At 26.7% G+C, this 18,106-nt stretch overlaps 1 protein-coding gene across 1 annotated transcript; it reads left to right on the top strand.

Annotated features, from left to right (window-relative positions):
- Positions 1–6,635: 6,635 nt before the first annotated feature.
- On the top strand, positions 6,636–13,648 carry LOC113872790 (homeobox-leucine zipper protein MERISTEM L1-like). Its single transcript, XM_027510613.1, has 13 exons — positions 6,636–6,878; positions 6,963–7,046; positions 7,464–7,740; positions 7,851–7,968; positions 9,664–9,852; positions 10,246–10,686; positions 11,130–11,231; positions 11,363–11,563; positions 11,674–11,848; positions 11,998–12,266; positions 12,480–12,575; positions 12,693–13,077; positions 13,231–13,648. The coding sequence occupies exons 3-12, from the start codon at positions 7,508–7,510 to the stop codon at positions 13,047–13,049; spliced, it is 2,181 nt and encodes a 726-aa protein (XP_027366414.1). The 5' UTR covers positions 6,636–6,878; positions 6,963–7,046; positions 7,464–7,507; the 3' UTR covers positions 13,050–13,077; positions 13,231–13,648.
- Positions 13,649–18,106: the final 4,458 nt, after the last annotated feature.

Here is an 18,106-nt window from a genome sequence, read left to right as displayed (position 1 = left end):
CCAAATATTTTGTTAGGTTAGAAAACATTGTATAAAACAAGTAAATAAGTGAAGTAATGTTAACCTTTATATGTTTACACATTGTAACTACATCATCCTCATATATTTCTTTCCAACTATTATCTTGAAGTGGTGCTCGGTGTATACAAATAAGTGCTTATTTTAAAAAGTTTGCATGCTTTCCACAAAGTTTGTAGTATGATGGAGGAAATTAGATATCAAGATTCTTTCCCTTCGCCATTCTCTTTGCCTTTTTTTGTTGGAGTTTTGCATTAATGATATGTCCACGACCATTTCTAATATTGTCTAAAATTATGGAAGATTTCATATGAACATCATCATCTAGCATTGAAATTCATTAAACTCAAATTATCCAACTTTGTACTCACATGTATCATATATAACAACTATGTTTTGCATATTTAAATTAAGGAGAAAAGCATTAAACTGACTATGAAAAATTATTAAATGGTTCATGGCATTTTTTTACTGCTATTAATTGAAGAACTAAACAAAAGAAGAGCTACATAATATGAATAATTATGTTATCATTATTAATTCAATTATTAAATTAAAATTTTTGGCAAGCGTTATCCAAAATTTGTAGCATATCCAATGAAGTAAATGTGTACCATCCCGTATATGGGAGGAACATCACTTGTGTATTGAAATTATAAAAGTTAAGTGGATTTGGTTTAGTCTTTTAGACAAACAACAATGTAACATATAACCAACAACATTGTAACTTAATAAGTAGTAACCCAATTTTTTGAATGTCACATATTGTTTTATCAACTATGGAGACAAAGTTTTTCATACCTGTATTTATTTGTATTTATTTCAGCTTGTTCAACATTTATCGTTTGAGTCATTAGGTGTAATATTAAATTGAGTCTTGTTCACTTGTTTTTCAAGATGTGTAGTCACCATCTACTAATACAACAATTAATCATAAAAAATATTTAAGAACATTGTTAGTCTTATTCAAAGTAAAAATAAAAATAAAATATTTTTCACAAATATACTAATTTAATGATAAAAGTTGCAATGTGTACCTTCCTTTTTATGACAGATGAACATTTTCAATAATAACGTTGTCATCACAGTACTCGTCTTTTTCATTTGAATAATTTAATCTAAATTCTTCATCATTCTTAGACTTATACTTTTTATTTTTAATTAAATCAATTTTATTAATAATATTAGTGATGATATAAAAAAGTTTATTATAGATAATTAATTATTATTGATAAATTTTATATTCGTCACTAAAATATGTTTATTAAAAGATACATTTCTTATAGTAATTTATTCATTAAAATTTATTAAAAATTATGTGAACTCTATTTTTTTCACTTTAATTTAATATTTTTTCATATTTTTATAATTTTTAATAAATTCTATTTAAACATATTAAAAAGATAAAAACTTATTTAAATAATATTCTTACTTTTGATGTTGTTGAATATAATAATAATAATAATATTATTATTATTATTATTATTACTATATTTTATAAAATTTTAACAACAAGCTTATTACATATTTAAAAAATATTATTAATAAAATTTATAAAAATAGTATTAAATAAAAAATAAAAAAGTAAAATTTACAAATTTTTATAATTTTTAATTTATAACTAAAAATGTTAAAAATATACATTATTAACAAATCTTTTACTGTACATATATTTTTCTTGTTTGATTGTGCTTTGTGAAGGAGATACAATACTGAAAAATATATTTGAATAATATTTTCACTTCTCATGCTGTTGAATATAATTATTATTATTTTTATAACATTTTAATAATAATTTTTATGACATACTTCTAAAAATATTTTTAATTACTAAATTAAAATTTATTATAAATTATAAAAATATAAAAAATATTACATTAAGAAGAAAGTATAAAATTTACATATTTTTAAATAATAACTAAGTACATTAAAAAGAATACGTTGTTAATGTTTTTTTTTTTTTAACTATACACATATTTTTCTTGCTTTATTTATCTTTATTTACTTATGAGAGGGATATGCCCACGTATAAATATATTATAAGATATATATATATATATATATATATATATATATATAAAATATTTTTTATTAAAAATATAAATTTAATACAATTTAATTTATTAATATCATTGAATATTACTGACTTTTAATAAAATATATTATATATCAACTTCTTAATATATGCAATAAAGAAAGTTATAAATATGAATATACACACAATAAATTTTAGTATACTAAAGGACAAATTTAATATTAAATGATAATAAAAAGAGAAAAATTTATATTAAATTATTTATATTTTTATTATTAAATTTAATAAAATAGTAATACTTAAAATATTTTTAATACTAAATAACGTTAGTTAAAAAATCTATATCTATCTATCTATATTCTATATTTATATGTAAAATTGATTACTCCAACTTATTACCCTATGCATTAAATTTTAAAATGTATAAAGTCATCTTTATATATGTGACTTTATTTATTTATTATTCTATGCATTAAAATTCAAAATTTATAAAGTCACTCTTATGTGCACTCACTTATTACTCTATGCATTAAAATTCAAAACGTATAACTTATGAATTGAAATTATATTTATTCATACTTATTTATCTTTGAATTGTATTTAAAGAATTTTTATTAGAATTGATGAATTGTATTTAAAGAATTAATTCAAAACCTATAAAGTCACTCATATTAACTTCATCTAATTATTACTTTCTACATTAAAATTTGAAACGTAAAACTTACTGATTGAAATTATATTTTATTCATACTTATTATCTTTGAATTGTATTTAAAGAATCTTTATTAGATTTGATGAATTGTAGGAAAACGACAAGTTCTAATGAAGATAAATAGATTTTTCATAACGATCTGAATTCAATAATAGATGAATGAAAAATAAAAGTGTAAATATCACGACTGTGATATTTAATTATAAAAAATGTGAATGTATGTATTATAAGTAATATTTATATTTCCACATCAATATCAACAAAGAATTATGTCAATATTGATATACCAGAAGTTACTCATTTTATAGATTCATTCAAATATTGAAATTGTTTAAAATCTCTCTGTTACATTAATTATTACTAATTGTTTACTTTTTATTTTAACTACATTTTCAATTATTCATTATTACTTTGTTGAAGGGATTTTAATGATATGCATATTGCTCACAATGTTGATAATACAAGATTTACTATTTTTTCTAAGTTAGAAAATTTCAAAAACATATCTGAAATCTTGACAATGACAAAATCAAAGAGTGATATAGTAAATTTAATGTCTCTTATACTTTGTTCTTCTTATTTAAGTTTTAAACTAATTTTTTAATTAATTTTTAAAATATCATAATTGGTTGTATTATAACTATGAACGATGTAATGCTTAAAAATGGTTGGTATTATATTTCTTGCTCTTATTGTAAGAAGAAAGTTTCTTTCACAATTATAAATTTTAAAAGTAAATCATGTTATAAAGACGCAGAGTATCTAATGACAAGGTAATTAATTTATCACTATGTATTCTAATTTTTAAATTTTCATATTAAAATAAATTAAAGTATATATTATTACCTTAATTTATATACATTACAAGTTTTGTCTTGAGCTTGATGTTAAAGATTTTACAGATTCAAATATATTTGTCTTATTTGATGAAGTTGTTGAATAATTAGCACAATGAAAGTTAATAGATCTTATTGCAACATCTGAAATTGTAAGCAAATGTGTTAATTTCTAATTTCTTATAAATAAAATATATTAAAACATATAACTATTTTTATGTGATAATTTTTTAAAAGGTAATGGTGAAGTGTTAAAGTTGTTTTCACAACTTTTAAAGATTATTGACACTTCACATATTGTTCAAATAAAAATGAGTACCTACTTTAAAAATCGTGAAAAATAAAGTTTCATTGCAAATAAATTGTAAAGCCGATAATGAAGGTAATATAGAAAATTAAATTGAAGTTTCATTATTTTCATTTATAATGTTTATAATATAATGATGAATAACTTTATTTTCATTGTTTATATTTACAGGTTGAGAAGGAAGAAGGTGTAAACAATACAAATGCAAGAACAAAAGAAAACAATTTGGCAATAAGTTATTCATCTATATCTCTAACCATAGAAACACCAAATTTACAAAAAAAAAAAGAGAAAATTATTGTATAAATTATAAATTTATAATGTATTGTTCAAATTTTTTAGATTAGTAATTTATATTTGATATTTTCTTTTAGGTTATAACTTAAGGATGACAAAGTAAAAAATTATGAACAAAAGACAATAATGAAGGATTTAAAAAATTAAATAATTTTTATTGCAGTATTATATAAATATTTTTAATATTGTGTAAAATCTGAAAAGTAAAATGTCACCAAACATTTAAGTCTTTTATAAAATAATTTTGTTATTTTATTATATATATCTCTCTTATTTTATTATTATATATATTATGTATTAATTTTGTTCTTAGACAAATCTTATATGTGATTCATAAATTTTATATTATATCAACATCTATAAATTTAATTGATATAAAGACTAATTTTTGTAATACAACAAATCTTCTCTTTTATTTTCTACCTAAATCTTAATTAAAATTTTTTAACTACTCTTTCTTTCTCTTCTATTATTTTAATTTTTTTAGAAAATAATGTAATAGAAATTAATATATCAAAATTATGTATAACCTATTAACATAGACAATATTTTATTTATATTTTATATTATAATAATTATGATGACAAATTTAATTTTTTTAAATTAAAAAATTGACAATATTCATACTTAATGATTTTGTTGCAATATTTTTTATAAAATGCTATAATAATGATGATAAATTTAAAACTCTTCAATTAAAACTAATTAATTATAATAATTAAAATAAATTAAAAATTACTAAATATCATAACAATAAAAATGAATATGATTTAACTGTTCTATTTTTATATTTAATAATTTTACATCATAATAAATAAATAAGTAAAGAAAATATAATGTTATAATAATAAATTTTATATCATAATTTTATATCATATTTAATAATTTTTATAATTATTTATTTAAATTTTATAATAATAAATAATTTATGATATCATGAAATAATATAAAATTTATTTTTATATTTTAAAATTAAAAATAAGTATGTTATTTTATTTTATATTAAGAAATACTAAATTATATATATTTTAAATAATTTTAAATAATAATTTATTTTGACAAATTTTTTTATTATATTTAAATTATATATTTTATATTTTAAAATAAATTAATGTAATAAAAAAATAAATCGTGCAACGCACAGGCATATTTTCTAGTAATTTATAAAAAAATTATTAACAATATATTTTTAATATATTTTTTTACAGTTTTAATTATTAGTTAAATTTTTTAAAAATTATAAAATTTATGGAACTTTCATTTTTAATTTAATAATTCTTTATCTTTTATATATATATATATACACATTTTTATAATTTTTAATAGAGTAATACTAGTAACACTCTTTATTATTAATTAATTTTTTTAAAAATTTTAAAATATTTTAAAAATATTAATTTAAGTGTAAAAAAATAAAGCTTATATAAATTTTAATAAATTTTAATTAATAATAAAAAATATATTAAAAAGTGTGTTGTTGATATTTTTATTTAATAAATAACTTAAAAATGTATTAAAAATATTTATTAAAAAGTATTCCTGACCACTTTTTTATTTAAATTATTTAATATATATAATAACTTAAACACACTTTAATGCTACATTAAGTTAACTTAAATACATCAGTAAATGCACAGCAAATCCCAATCGGCAGTGGAAATACATGGTGGTGTTGAAGGGTTTAGGTGAGAGAGATGAGTTATGAAGCCAAGAATCACTTTCCCACACAATTTAAAACAGAAGAATACACAAACACACCCTCTCTCTCTAACACACAGACACTCTCTCTTTACATACAGCATTTATACCATTTCGTCCCTTCATAAATGCTATTACACCCGCTCAATACGCTCAGTAATAACTTCCCTTGCTTCTCTTCTCCCTCATTTCATCGTCTCCAACCTTTCTCTCTTTGTTCATTTAATTGTTTTTTTTTACCATCCCGCAAAACAACAACTCTGGATCCCTAAATCCCTCCCTCAAGTTCCTCCAGTGACCTACTCTTCAGTTTTATTCAACCACTCTCTCTTAGGTTCTTCCTTCAACCCTCAAGTGCCTCTTTTTAAGCTGTTTCTCTTCATGAACGTATATTTCAACTTTTGACTTTCATATATTTAATCCATGCTTCGGTTACTTTCTTTCGGTCAAAGAGAGAGAGGGGCACAGGTTGGACGCACTTTCTTCAATCTCAGTCCCACTTACTAAGTGAGCGTTCTTTATTAATTTTTTCTTCTGGGTAGTGTCAACGTTTTCACACTACGTCAACTCTTTTTATTATGTCTTCTTCTGAATCCCTCTTCGTTTTTTCTTAAAAATATATTATTTTTTTCATGTTATTAAGACTATTAAATTGAAGCATAATCAAAAAGTCATTTATGCCCTCTTGAAGCTTTTACTAACCTTATTAACTTTGCTCATTGTTTTGTGGCTGATACAGAGAATTTTGAACTAACTTTCTCTCTCCTACTCTCTCTCCGCAAGCGACACTCTCAGTATATATAATTCCAGAGCCAAATTAAAAAGCACACCTACAATTCAAGAGATATAAAGAGGAGGTAGAAGGTACATACTTCATTAGTAGAAGAGGGTGGTGTTTTGATCAGTTTAGGGTTTGTAAAGTGGTGGTCGGAAAAGAAATGCATCTACCCATCAACTAGGTCGATCAAAATCCAGGTGAGCACCTCCTCTCTTTAATTTCATTTCTTGCTATTTATTTCTTAATAACAGATGAAGTACATTTTTGTACGGATTTTGAAGCTTGCAAGACTAGAACAGAAATTTGAATGGACAGAAAGCTAACATTCTCATACCTTATATGCAAGATCTAATAAGATATGGGAGGTAAAGCTCTTTAATTTCTTCCTAGTTATACAGCATTATATGAAGCCTTTTCTTTTCTTCTGACCTTTTTGCTCAGAGAACTCCCATCAATTGTAGCTGTTGGTGGCTATCTCCTTCAATCAATGGTTGTCACCAAGGATTAAATTGATGGTTACAAAAGGGTTTTTTTTTTTTTTTTCACTTCAATTTTATAGGCCTTCTTGGCCTTTCTTTGAGAAGCTTTTGCCAAACCACTTTGTTTTATTTTTTATTTTCTTAATTTTGGTCTTCCTTATATCTCATTTGAATGGTGAGACTGAGGCTGCATGAAGCGTTTTTTACTGTTAAAATAAAATAAAAATATTTTTCTACTAACTTCTGTATAATTGTTTCACACATGTTGAGTGTTTTTTGCTTCTTATGTTGGCCGGCATGCAGATTGAAGATTAGACCGTGGCTTCTGAGACTTGAGAATTTGCAGCATGTATCAGACAAACGTGTACGATCCCCACCAAAACATGATTGACATGTCGTCGCACAAGACATCCTCGGATAGTGAATTGGGAAGGAACAGAATGGGAGATGATTACGAGATTAGATCTGGCAATGAGATAATGGAAGCTCCTCCATCTGGTGACGACCAAGATCCCAACCAACGACCGAAAAAGAAGCGTTACCACCGCCACACACAACACCAAATACAAGAAATGGAAGCGTAAGTGTAACTGTTGCAATGCACCTTTTATTATGTAAGACTAAAATATTTAATGCTTGCTTAGTTTGCATACTCTATAATATTAATTATTAAACTCTGTTTTTTGTCAGCTTCTTCAAGGAGTGCCCTCACCCAGATGACAAGCAAAGGAAAGAGCTGAGTCGTGAGCTTGGGTTAGAACCTTTGCAAATCAAGTTTTGGTTCCAGAACAAGCGCACCCAAGTGAAGGTAAAAGAGAACCCTTTATAACAGTTCCATAAATAACTCCTTAAGTTTGTCTTTTAATGATAATTCTTTAAACTTGCTTTAAAGAAATAATTACTCAGTGTTTTAATTCTGCGAAAGAACTTAAAAAAACTTATTTTTATATTTTTTTAAAACATAAACTTGGTCAAAGTTACTTTTACCTGCTCTTGACTTTTTTTCATAGCTTTTAATTAAAAAAAAAAACTTCAATAAAACAAAAATAAGAACGTATATTAATTTTTTTATTAAAGAACATTAATGAGATGAGAAGAGGGATAAGGGTTTCATCACTAGTGCTCTAGTATTACAAGACTAAATTACTCTTACTACTGCTTGTCTTAAATGTATCAAATACATGTTACTACAAAAAATTAAAAATTATCGTTAAAATATATTTGTCCGATATTTAAATTCATCATAATTGATACTTAAGTTACTATTATATCTATAATAATACTACATAGTCATTAAAATAAAATATTTATTATGAATGTCACTAATATATACAAGTATTAATGATAAGATAATTTAATAATAATATCTATAACATTTGAGATAATTATTAATCATTATTATTTTAAAAATAATGACTAATTTATTGATCACTATTAGATAAATTATAAAATCATAAATGATAAATTATAAAAGAATATTTTGAATCATAAATTTAAATATAATAAATATCTAGTAAAAATTTACACATAAAAATTATAAATAAAATTAAAATACATCTTCAATATATTAAAATTTTAAAATAAAAAATTAATATTAAATTAAACAACTAAAATAGAAGAAAAATATTAATAAATACAAATCAATCAATTAATAAGTATAAAATGTTAAATATTGTTAATAAATTTCTACATTTATATTTAATAAATTTATCTTATTACCTTATATAAAATGTTAAATAATAAATATTAACCATTTTGAATTTAAATTTTATAAGAATAAATTAGTTTTTAAAAAATCAAGTTAAAGAAGGCTCATTTTAATTTAAAAGTAAAATTAAAAAAAACTATAAAGTTGCTAGAGATAGTTTAGTCAACAAACATAATTCGTAGCATTTAAAAAATTAATTATTATAATAGTATTTTAAAGTTTAAAAATTAATTTTTTTAATTTGATAATTATAAATATCTTTCATACAATTTTATTCAAATAAGATAGTGTACACATACTTAAACTCAAAATAAAAAATTAAATTAGACCAATTTCATATTAATGATATAAGAAACTATTGCAAAAAGATAAAAAAAAATTGAATAAATTATAAACTGATTAAATTAAAAAAAATTAAATATTTGATGTAAAAACAAACTCATGAAACATAATTTAAAAAAGAAAAACAAAATCACAAAGTCGTTTTTATACTCTTTTAAGCTATTTTTTTAAACTACTCTTAAACATTAATATTTTTAAAAATTATTTCTTAAACATTAATATTATATATTATTAAATTATTTATAATTAATATATTATTATTATTAGTGACAATTTTTAATTAAATTATTATTATTATTATTAATATAATTGACAATATTAAAAAGTTTGTCATAAATAATTAATTATTAGTAATTATTAGTGACAAATTTTATATTTGTCACTAAAATATAGTCATTAAAAGATACATTTCTTGCACCATTAATTAACAATTTTTTCATCGTGTATTTATAGGCTCATCAAGAACGACAGGAGAACAGTATTTTGAAGTCTGAGAACGAAAAGCTTCGTGCAGAGAATAATAGGTACAAGGAAGCCCTAACTAATACTACATGCCCTAACTGTGGAGGCCCGGCTGCGCTTGGGGAAATGTCCTTTGATGAGCAGCACTTAAGGATCGAGAATGCACGATTAAGAGAAGAGGTAAACAGCTACACCCACAAAACCAATTTGTCTACTATAACAATTTGATGATCTCTAGCGAGTTATATAAGGATTTTTCACAGAAATATTATTCATATATAACACTTTTTTATTGATTTAAATTAAAATATTTTAAAAAGTAATAGTTTTTATTAAAAAATTATTTATTATACTTTCTACCAGACTACCATTAGCATAATAAATACTTTTTTAATTAAAAAAATATTACCTTTAATGCTTAAATTGATTTTATATTTAAGATTGTTCTCACTCTCTCTCCCTTGTATAATCATCTTATCTCGTTTTCTTTACGATTTCTTTTGTTTCTAATCTCTCTCTTTCTTAGTTAAACTAAGCTCTCTCTTTTTATTTTGTTCTACTCTTATAATTCAGATTGATAGGATGTCAGGAGTAGCAGTCAAATATGGAAAACCTGCGACTTCTTACTATAACCTGCCATCTCAAAACAACATGGCTTCGCGGTCGCTTGATCTGGGAGTTGGTAACTATGGAGCACAGTCAGGGATGGTAGGGGAAATGTATGGTGGCAATGACCTTCTAAGGACACTCCCAGTTCCTACTGATTCGGACAAACCCATGATTGTGGAGCTCGCTGTTGCAGCAATGGAGGAACTCACAAGGATGGCTCTCGCTGGAGACCCTCTATGGGTCCCTGGTAACCATGGCACTGAGCTTCTAAATGAAGATGAATACTTGAGGATTTTCCCTAGGGGAATAGGTCCTAAACCTTTGGGGCTAAAATCCGAAGCTACAAGGGAATCTGTTGTGGTTATCATGAATCATACTAACCTCGTTGAGATCCTTATGGATGTGGTGAGTATCATTGTTCCCAACTATAAAATAGGATATGATATGATACAACACATAGTCCATAATTTTATTATAATTGATTATCATTTGCTCAGAATAAAATATAATTGTGTTGAATATTATTCGTTAAGTATATAATAATATTTATATTGATTTGTTGTCATTATTTTATTTTATTATTTTTACTTTTTAAAAATTATTTCAAATATAATTATAATTAAATATTAATTAATTAATTTTAAAATGACGTGTGTGGTGTATTTCAATTAATTAATAATATAGGTTTTTTTTTACAGTAACTTTACTTTAGAATTAAACTCTTCAGTTTATAATTATAATATTTGCATGATCTAAAATACATGTATGTTTTTTAATTCCAACAATATTCAGAATCATATTAACCTAGTTGAGGTGAATGCCTTATTTCTATCGATTACGATTTTCAGAATCAATGGTCGACCGTGTTCTGTGGTATTGTTTCAAGAGCAATGACGCTTGAAGTCCTGTCAACTGGAGTGGCAGGAAACTACAATGGAGCCTTGCAAGTGGTATGCTGTGTTTTTTTCTTCCTTCTACAGTTCTACTTGAGTCTTAAGTTTGTAACTTCTCGTGAGAATTGATTATTAAACGACAGTAAATGAAGTGCACTATTTTCATCGAACAACATTTGTTGTTTCAGATGTCAGCTGAGTTCCAGGTCCCTTCACCGCTTGTTCCTACTCGTGACAACTATTTCGTAAGGTACTGTAAGCAGCACTCAGATGAATCATGGGCTGTGGTTGATGTTTCCTTGGATCATCTGCGACCCAGTGCAATCTCAAGAAGCCGAAGACGACCCTCTGGTTGTTTAATACAAGAATTGCCTAATGGTTACTCCAAGGTGTGATTTCAAATTAAACTTGTATGATGGTTACATTACGTCCCAAGAAAAAGAAGCTTAAGTAAATTTGTTGTTACCACTTACCATTGAATATTAATTGTTTTCTTCAGGTTACATGGGTTGAACATGTAGAAGTGGATGATAGAGCTGTGAATAGTCTTTATAAACTCCTAGTTAATTCTGGCCTTGCCTTTGGAGCTAGAAGATGGGTGGCATCATTGGATCGACAATGCGAACGTCTTGCTAGTGCCATGGCTACCAACATACCAGCAGGAGATCTTTGTGGTATATGATATCTAATTATCTTTCTTCATTTTTTTTCTCTTTTCTTTGATCCATTCATTTTTAAGATTGTGTGAGAAGGGTGTAAAGCATTAGAAAAATAAATCATTTAACTACTGTGACTTTGAATCCTTGTATGTATATATATTCAGTGATAACCAGTCATGAGGGAAGGAAAAGTATGCTGAAGCTGGCAGAGAGAATGATAATGAGTTTTTGTACTGGTGTTGGTGCTTCTACAGCACATGCTTGGACAGCCCTAACAACTGGTTGTGATGATGTAAGGGTCATGACCAGAAAGAGTATGGATGAACCAGGTAGACCTCCGGGTATAGTTCTCAGTGCAGCAACTTCTTTGTGGCTCCCAGTTTCTTCAAAGAGGGTTTTTGATTTTCTTCGAGATGAAAACTCAAGAAGGGAGGTAATGTATAAGGTTTCAATGCTTACATACAATGTCATATATTAGTTTAGCTTTGCGTTTGCCTCAGTTATTTTGATATAACAACAGACAGTTTTATTAGTATATAACATTGGTAGATAATGCATACGTTGATTGATTCTTGGCCTTGGATGGAGACTTGGTAGCTATTGTTCATTCCTCTTCAAATTTACAAACATTTTGTTGAATTGACAGTGGGATATTCTCTCCAATGGGGGTCTGGTTCAAGAAATGGCACACATAGCAAATGGTCGTGATCCTGGGAACTGTGTCTCTTTACTTCGTGTCAATGTAAGTTGCTGGTTTAGCATGCTAGCCTCTGAGGCACAATTGGGACATTCTAGATTATATGTAAATCTCATTAATTATGAATAGCCTAACATGTCTTTTGGTAAATGCTAATTGTAGAGTCCAAATTCCAGCCAAAGCAATATGCTTATACTTCAGGAGAGTTGCACTGATTCTACAGGCTCATACGTAGTTTATGCTCCTGTTGACATAGTTGCCATGAATGTAGTGTTGAGTGGTGGAGATCCAGATTATGTTGCCCTGCTACCCTCGGGTTTTGCTATTCTTCCTGATGGGCCTGGACTAAACAACTTAGGGCCCATACTTGATGTTGGATCTGGAGGTTGTTTACTAACTGTTGCATTTCAGATATTGGTTGATTCAGCTCCTACAGCAAAATTATCTGTTGGTTCAGTGACCACTGTTAACAGTTTAATTAAGTGCACAGTTGAACGGATCAAAGCTGCAGTGGTGTGACAGCACCTAATTGCTGAGCCATCAAATAGTAAGCAAATTGATGTATAGTATATATTAAATTTTAATTTACATTGGAAGTTTATGATTGATGTTCATTTGTTTGAATTTTATCATGTATTTGTTTTATGCTGAAAAAAAATCTCAAGAGCATTTGCTAACGTACTATTTTCTTGTGATGCAGTTTTAACAAAGATAGAGAAAGATGACAAGCTAGGAGGGTGGTACATACTTAAGTGTTCGGAACAAGGGAAACAAGTCAATTAACGCACCTTAGAGTCTTTTCTACCTAACAGTAGAACTGTTAGGTTCGGGCATTGACTTTCCCTTTTGAAGACGAAAGTTGTTCCATCAGACCTTGATATATATATATATATATATAGAATAGATATAGTAATTAATTTAGATTTCACCTGATCTTTCTTAATTTTTGCGTAGACCTTTTATTATTATGTCGTAGACTTGGAGAAAACTTTCTTCAAGTGTTTTCTGATGTTGACATGTAGACTTGAACAAATTTCTTGTCTTTTCAATGTCCCTTTTGTTTTGAGACAGTCGTTACAACCATAATTGCATATATAGCTTCGTTTTATGAGTTTGAGCGATATGCTTTTGTTAGACTCGATGAAGTTATTTGTGTAATTTTATCCCTTTAAAGCTACTAGTATTTTGCAATTGATAATATTCTAAATTGAATAGAGATACTAAAAGGAATAATTAGTACTGTATTAAATATTTTTTCTTTAATTTAATAAACAGGTTAAACAAGTAGAAAATGTTCCATGGATTATGATACTTAAAGAATGTTAGGAGTGTTAAATGAATATAATTTGTTTGTTTACTGTTTTAAAAACCAGTTATCTGATTTTATAAAATAAAAAGCAATAGAATTTGTTTGCTAGCATCACTTTCTCAAAACAGTTTTTATATGTTCCTTTTAAGTTTTTAAAAACGAAATCTCATAGCACCTTTTCAGGTGTTTTGTCCTAGTTTTTTGTTTTCGAAGTTCTCACTCAAGCCACCTTCACAACCTCCCCCATTGATCGTAGCAACCGATACCACCAAAACATGTATTGTCGCACACCTAACCACCATCCTCCAAGGCAGCGACAAACCCAAATAGCGTGAGGGATGCAGCTTGTTCAACTATAGAGAAGCCATGGAAAACGGTGTTATAGCACTTGCACTCCATTACCCTTAATACCTTTCTTTCCTGTCTCTCATTGAGCTTAGATCTTTATCATTACAGATATGAAATGGAAAAAAGTAATTTCTCAGTTATCAAACAATTTTTCTTTTCTTCTATTTTCAAGAACCCTTCTCTCCTCTCTCTCCTTGAGCTTACATCTTTATCATTTCAGATATAAAATGAAAGAGAGAAAAAGTAACTTCTCAATTATCAAACAATTTTTCTTTTCTTCTATTTTCAAGAACAGTTTTGAAAACAGAAAACTAAAGACACTATCAAACAGGCACCGTATTTCTAGTACTCTTGTTTATAGAAAGTCAAAATCCAATAATTTTAAGGTATATTTGTTGCCTAGGTGGTCTAAATGATTAGGGGTGTATGAGCTCTTTTAAACCTGCATATGTAGATTACTAAAGTAATTCACTTAATGCTCAATGGTTTTATCCACTAGCTCTTTAATTTAGTGGGTTTAGACATTAAGGAATGGCCAATTTTTTTGTTAGGAAAAGGCTTGAAATAACGTACCTCAGCTGTGCTTATCACAATTCAGTTTGTCAAGATTATGAAATCCATGTTTAACCTGAAGCCACCAGCAACTTTACTTGAGGAGTATAGGGACGCGCGTTTACACCCTAGTATTCTATACTGTTGAACGTTGATGGGAGAGCTTGCTTGGTAATCCAGGGAAGGGTGACCCTCTTAAAACGATTATGGTAATTGGTATTTAGAAAACCTCCATGCGAAGCTCCTTACTACTTATATATCAAGGGTTAATCCTAGCTTGAAATGTTCAGATTCATTCATAGTGTTTGCTAGTTCAATTCTAAGGAAGTCCTAACTTTAATTTGTTGGACTCAACCCCTTCAAATTTCATAAATACTCAACGTTAATTTGGAAATATCATTAATTTAGCAACTCATTCTTAGATCACGTCATTCAATCATTATAGAAGGAAACTATTGTGCAAACTATCTCACCAAAAATAAACCATTCATTTTCCAGTCTTCCACTCCTCTTCCTCCGGGTGTAGCCCCCTCAAAACCTAAATTTCTTTCCTTTTCATTCATTCCAACGCAACAAAACAAAAATTCACTAACTTCGAATAAGAGAACATTAATAAATAATAATACAATCAAATTACCTTGTATTTTTATTTGAAAAATAAGAGTATTTAATGTCTTCTATAATTATTAAGCTAAACCTTATAATGAATATATTTTTTAAATGAAAGAAGAATATAGTTTAGTTTTGAGTTGTAAGAAATGTGTACCGTATAAACAGGAGTGACTACTATAACTTTAAACAAAATATATTTTTCGGGAAACAAAATTATAGTATTTAGATCTTTTAAAAGATATAATATCTTTGAAATCAAATTTTGGGCCGGTAAAACCAATCAATGCAAAAAAAATACAACAGAAAGAAAGCATCCTTATTTATGAGTTGTGGCCTACCAATCAATGTAAGGAAAAATTCAATACCTAAAGATATGACACAAAATTAATGCACTGGCTCCAATAATTTTTTTTTCACCCATTTATTACATGTTGTTGGGTATACATACTCGAAAAACTATTGGTAAAAAAAAAAAACTAATTAAATCAAATGCTCAATTTGTGAGGTTATGTAAAAATAAATTCAAAAAATGTATTTCCCAGTCTCCAAAGTATGGGAAGGACAATATCATAGATACTGAAACTGAACTCTTTTGTTAACATTTTCCACATATATCTTCTGTGGAAGACAATTTAAGACGCCAATAACTTTCTTAATTAAATCCAAACTCACGTTAATAATAATAATAATACAAATATTTGGTTTCACTTCCTCGTCCATCTGATCAACTGAGCTAGTGGTTTTTAGGGGAACATGAATAAATATTGCAGGGCTGAGTATTTTATTTTATTTTTGCCTTAAAAGGCAAATAATTGGAAGTAGGCCAACAGACAGATAATATATCGTGGATGGGTCTTATGTGAATAGAGCTAAGCACTACATATATAGTAGATGCATCGCACAGAGAGTTTAGGCAATAATTGGAAGTAGTACATATGTTGTGGTCCGGAACGCAATGCTCTTTGATTTGTCTACCCATGGCTTTGGGAGAATCAAAATCTATATATTATGACTAGGAAATGCGAGTAAAATATAAGAGAAATTTAATTAATTAATTTCAAATTATAAATATCCATAGTTAAAGCAAAATAAATCTTAAAAGAACTACTTGTTTTAATCTCTTATTTTAGTAAATAAAATTACATAATAATATTTTGATATGTTAATCAAAACTTGACATTTAAAATAAATCTCAACCAATTTCAATAATCATAGGTTGAAAAAGAAAAAATAAAAAAAATTCAAAATTAGTATTTGATGAAAATAGAATTAATTTTTATATTTTAATCTCTCATTTTAATCAATAATTTTTTATATTTTGATCTCAATACAATATCCAGAGAAATACTTCCATCAATTTCAATAATTATTAAAAAAATTAATTTTTTTCTAAAATTAATGGTATTATAATAAAATACTAAATTGAGATAAAAATATAAAAACCGAAACATTACAGGATTAAGCACTAATTTTATCTTAATTTTAATAAAATTATTCTATTATTAATTTTTGAATCAATGAAAATATTAGTTAGTAATAAGTTGTTATATCTTATACCCCCCAAAAATACAGTAGTGAAAAAAAAAAGAGCAATAAGCTTATTATCAGATGAAATGAAATGTAATAGAAGTTTCTTAATCGCATTCCACCCATCTAATTCCAATAAAGAAAAACAATGAATACATTGACTCTACCATCATCTATCATATCATATTCTGTAACCTCGAAAGACCACAAGTACATCAAAAGGTAACGAACTGAAGAAACGTTGAGTGGTGGTGCAATATCTTACCTGTGGGATCTTCGTTATGCAGGCGAAGTGTCCGTATACAATGCATACAACTTTTCATGATCAGGTGTAGGCAATAGGGTGGTGGTTCCTCTAGTCTGCACAATTTACAATGATATCAGATTATCATATCATTGTACCATTGACATAGCCACCAAACCAAATAAAGTTGACGATGGTCATGTCATGATTAAAGTCGCCACAGATCCACCCTTTATAGTAGTAAAGGGAAAAGGAAAATGCACCGTATCTCAGCCCTGCAATGCGCCTAAAAGTGATGGAAAGAATTAATAGCTTGGTTGATTTGGAGGGGCGAAAATTAATAAGGTTCGTCGCTTCCTTGTTCTGCTGCCCATCACAAGAACGCAGAAATGAAGGTGCTGAATTATCGCTCATGGGGGCTAACTGCACTGCTGAATGCCGTTGGGCCACTATAAATTCATCACCCCATAAAGAGAGAGAAAGAGAGGAGAGAAAATATTTTGGTAACACGATTCTCATCAATTTTATTTTATTTGTCATTGTATAAATTTCGTAATTAAAAAAATACATATGGTAAAATACGAGTGACCAATAATTACAGAGGTAGGATGTAAAAAATGTGAATTTAAATGAATATCTACGTATTCATAAAATATAAGTGAGATAGACATAAAGCTAGTAAAACCACAATTCCAGAAAAATTAAATTCGTAAAAGTGATATGTAAACCATATAAAACTCTCTCAGGTTTTTAGTGAGTTTTCATAAGTTCATCTTGTATTACCTTTTACTAATTTTGAGTTTAAAAAGTCTGAATTTATTTTATATTTTAAATTTATATTTTATGATATGAGTTCAAAGTTCAAACCAATTTGATTAAGTGTGTTTATTTTGTTAACTCTAAATTAATATTATATTATTTATTTTTTGGATCTATGCACATAAAATATTTTTTTAAATTTTTTAAATATTTTATAGTAATATT

The sequence above is a fragment of the Abrus precatorius genome, unplaced genomic scaffold (genome assembly GCF_003935025.1).
Source record: "Abrus precatorius isolate BTA unplaced genomic scaffold, Abrus_2018 Scaffold7, whole genome shotgun sequence".
Taxonomy (NCBI): Eukaryota; Viridiplantae; Streptophyta; class Magnoliopsida; order Fabales; family Fabaceae; genus Abrus; species Abrus precatorius.
Note: the sequence above shows the minus strand (reverse complement) of the source record. Positions and strands in the feature narration are given on the sequence as shown.

Bases quoted from the DNA above. Each gene is read 5' to 3' on its own strand.
- LOC113872790 (XM_027510613.1), top strand. From the start codon at position 7,508: ATGTATCAGACAAACGTGTACGATCCCCACCAAAACATGATTGACATG. The intron at 7,741-7,850 runs GTAAGTGTAACT...GTTTTTTGTCAG, and splicing joins CAAATACAAGAAATGGAAGC to CTTCTTCAAGGAGTGCCCTC. The intron at 9,853-10,245 runs GTAAACAGCTAC...CTTATAATTCAG, and splicing joins ATGCACGATTAAGAGAAGAG to ATTGATAGGATGTCAGGAGT.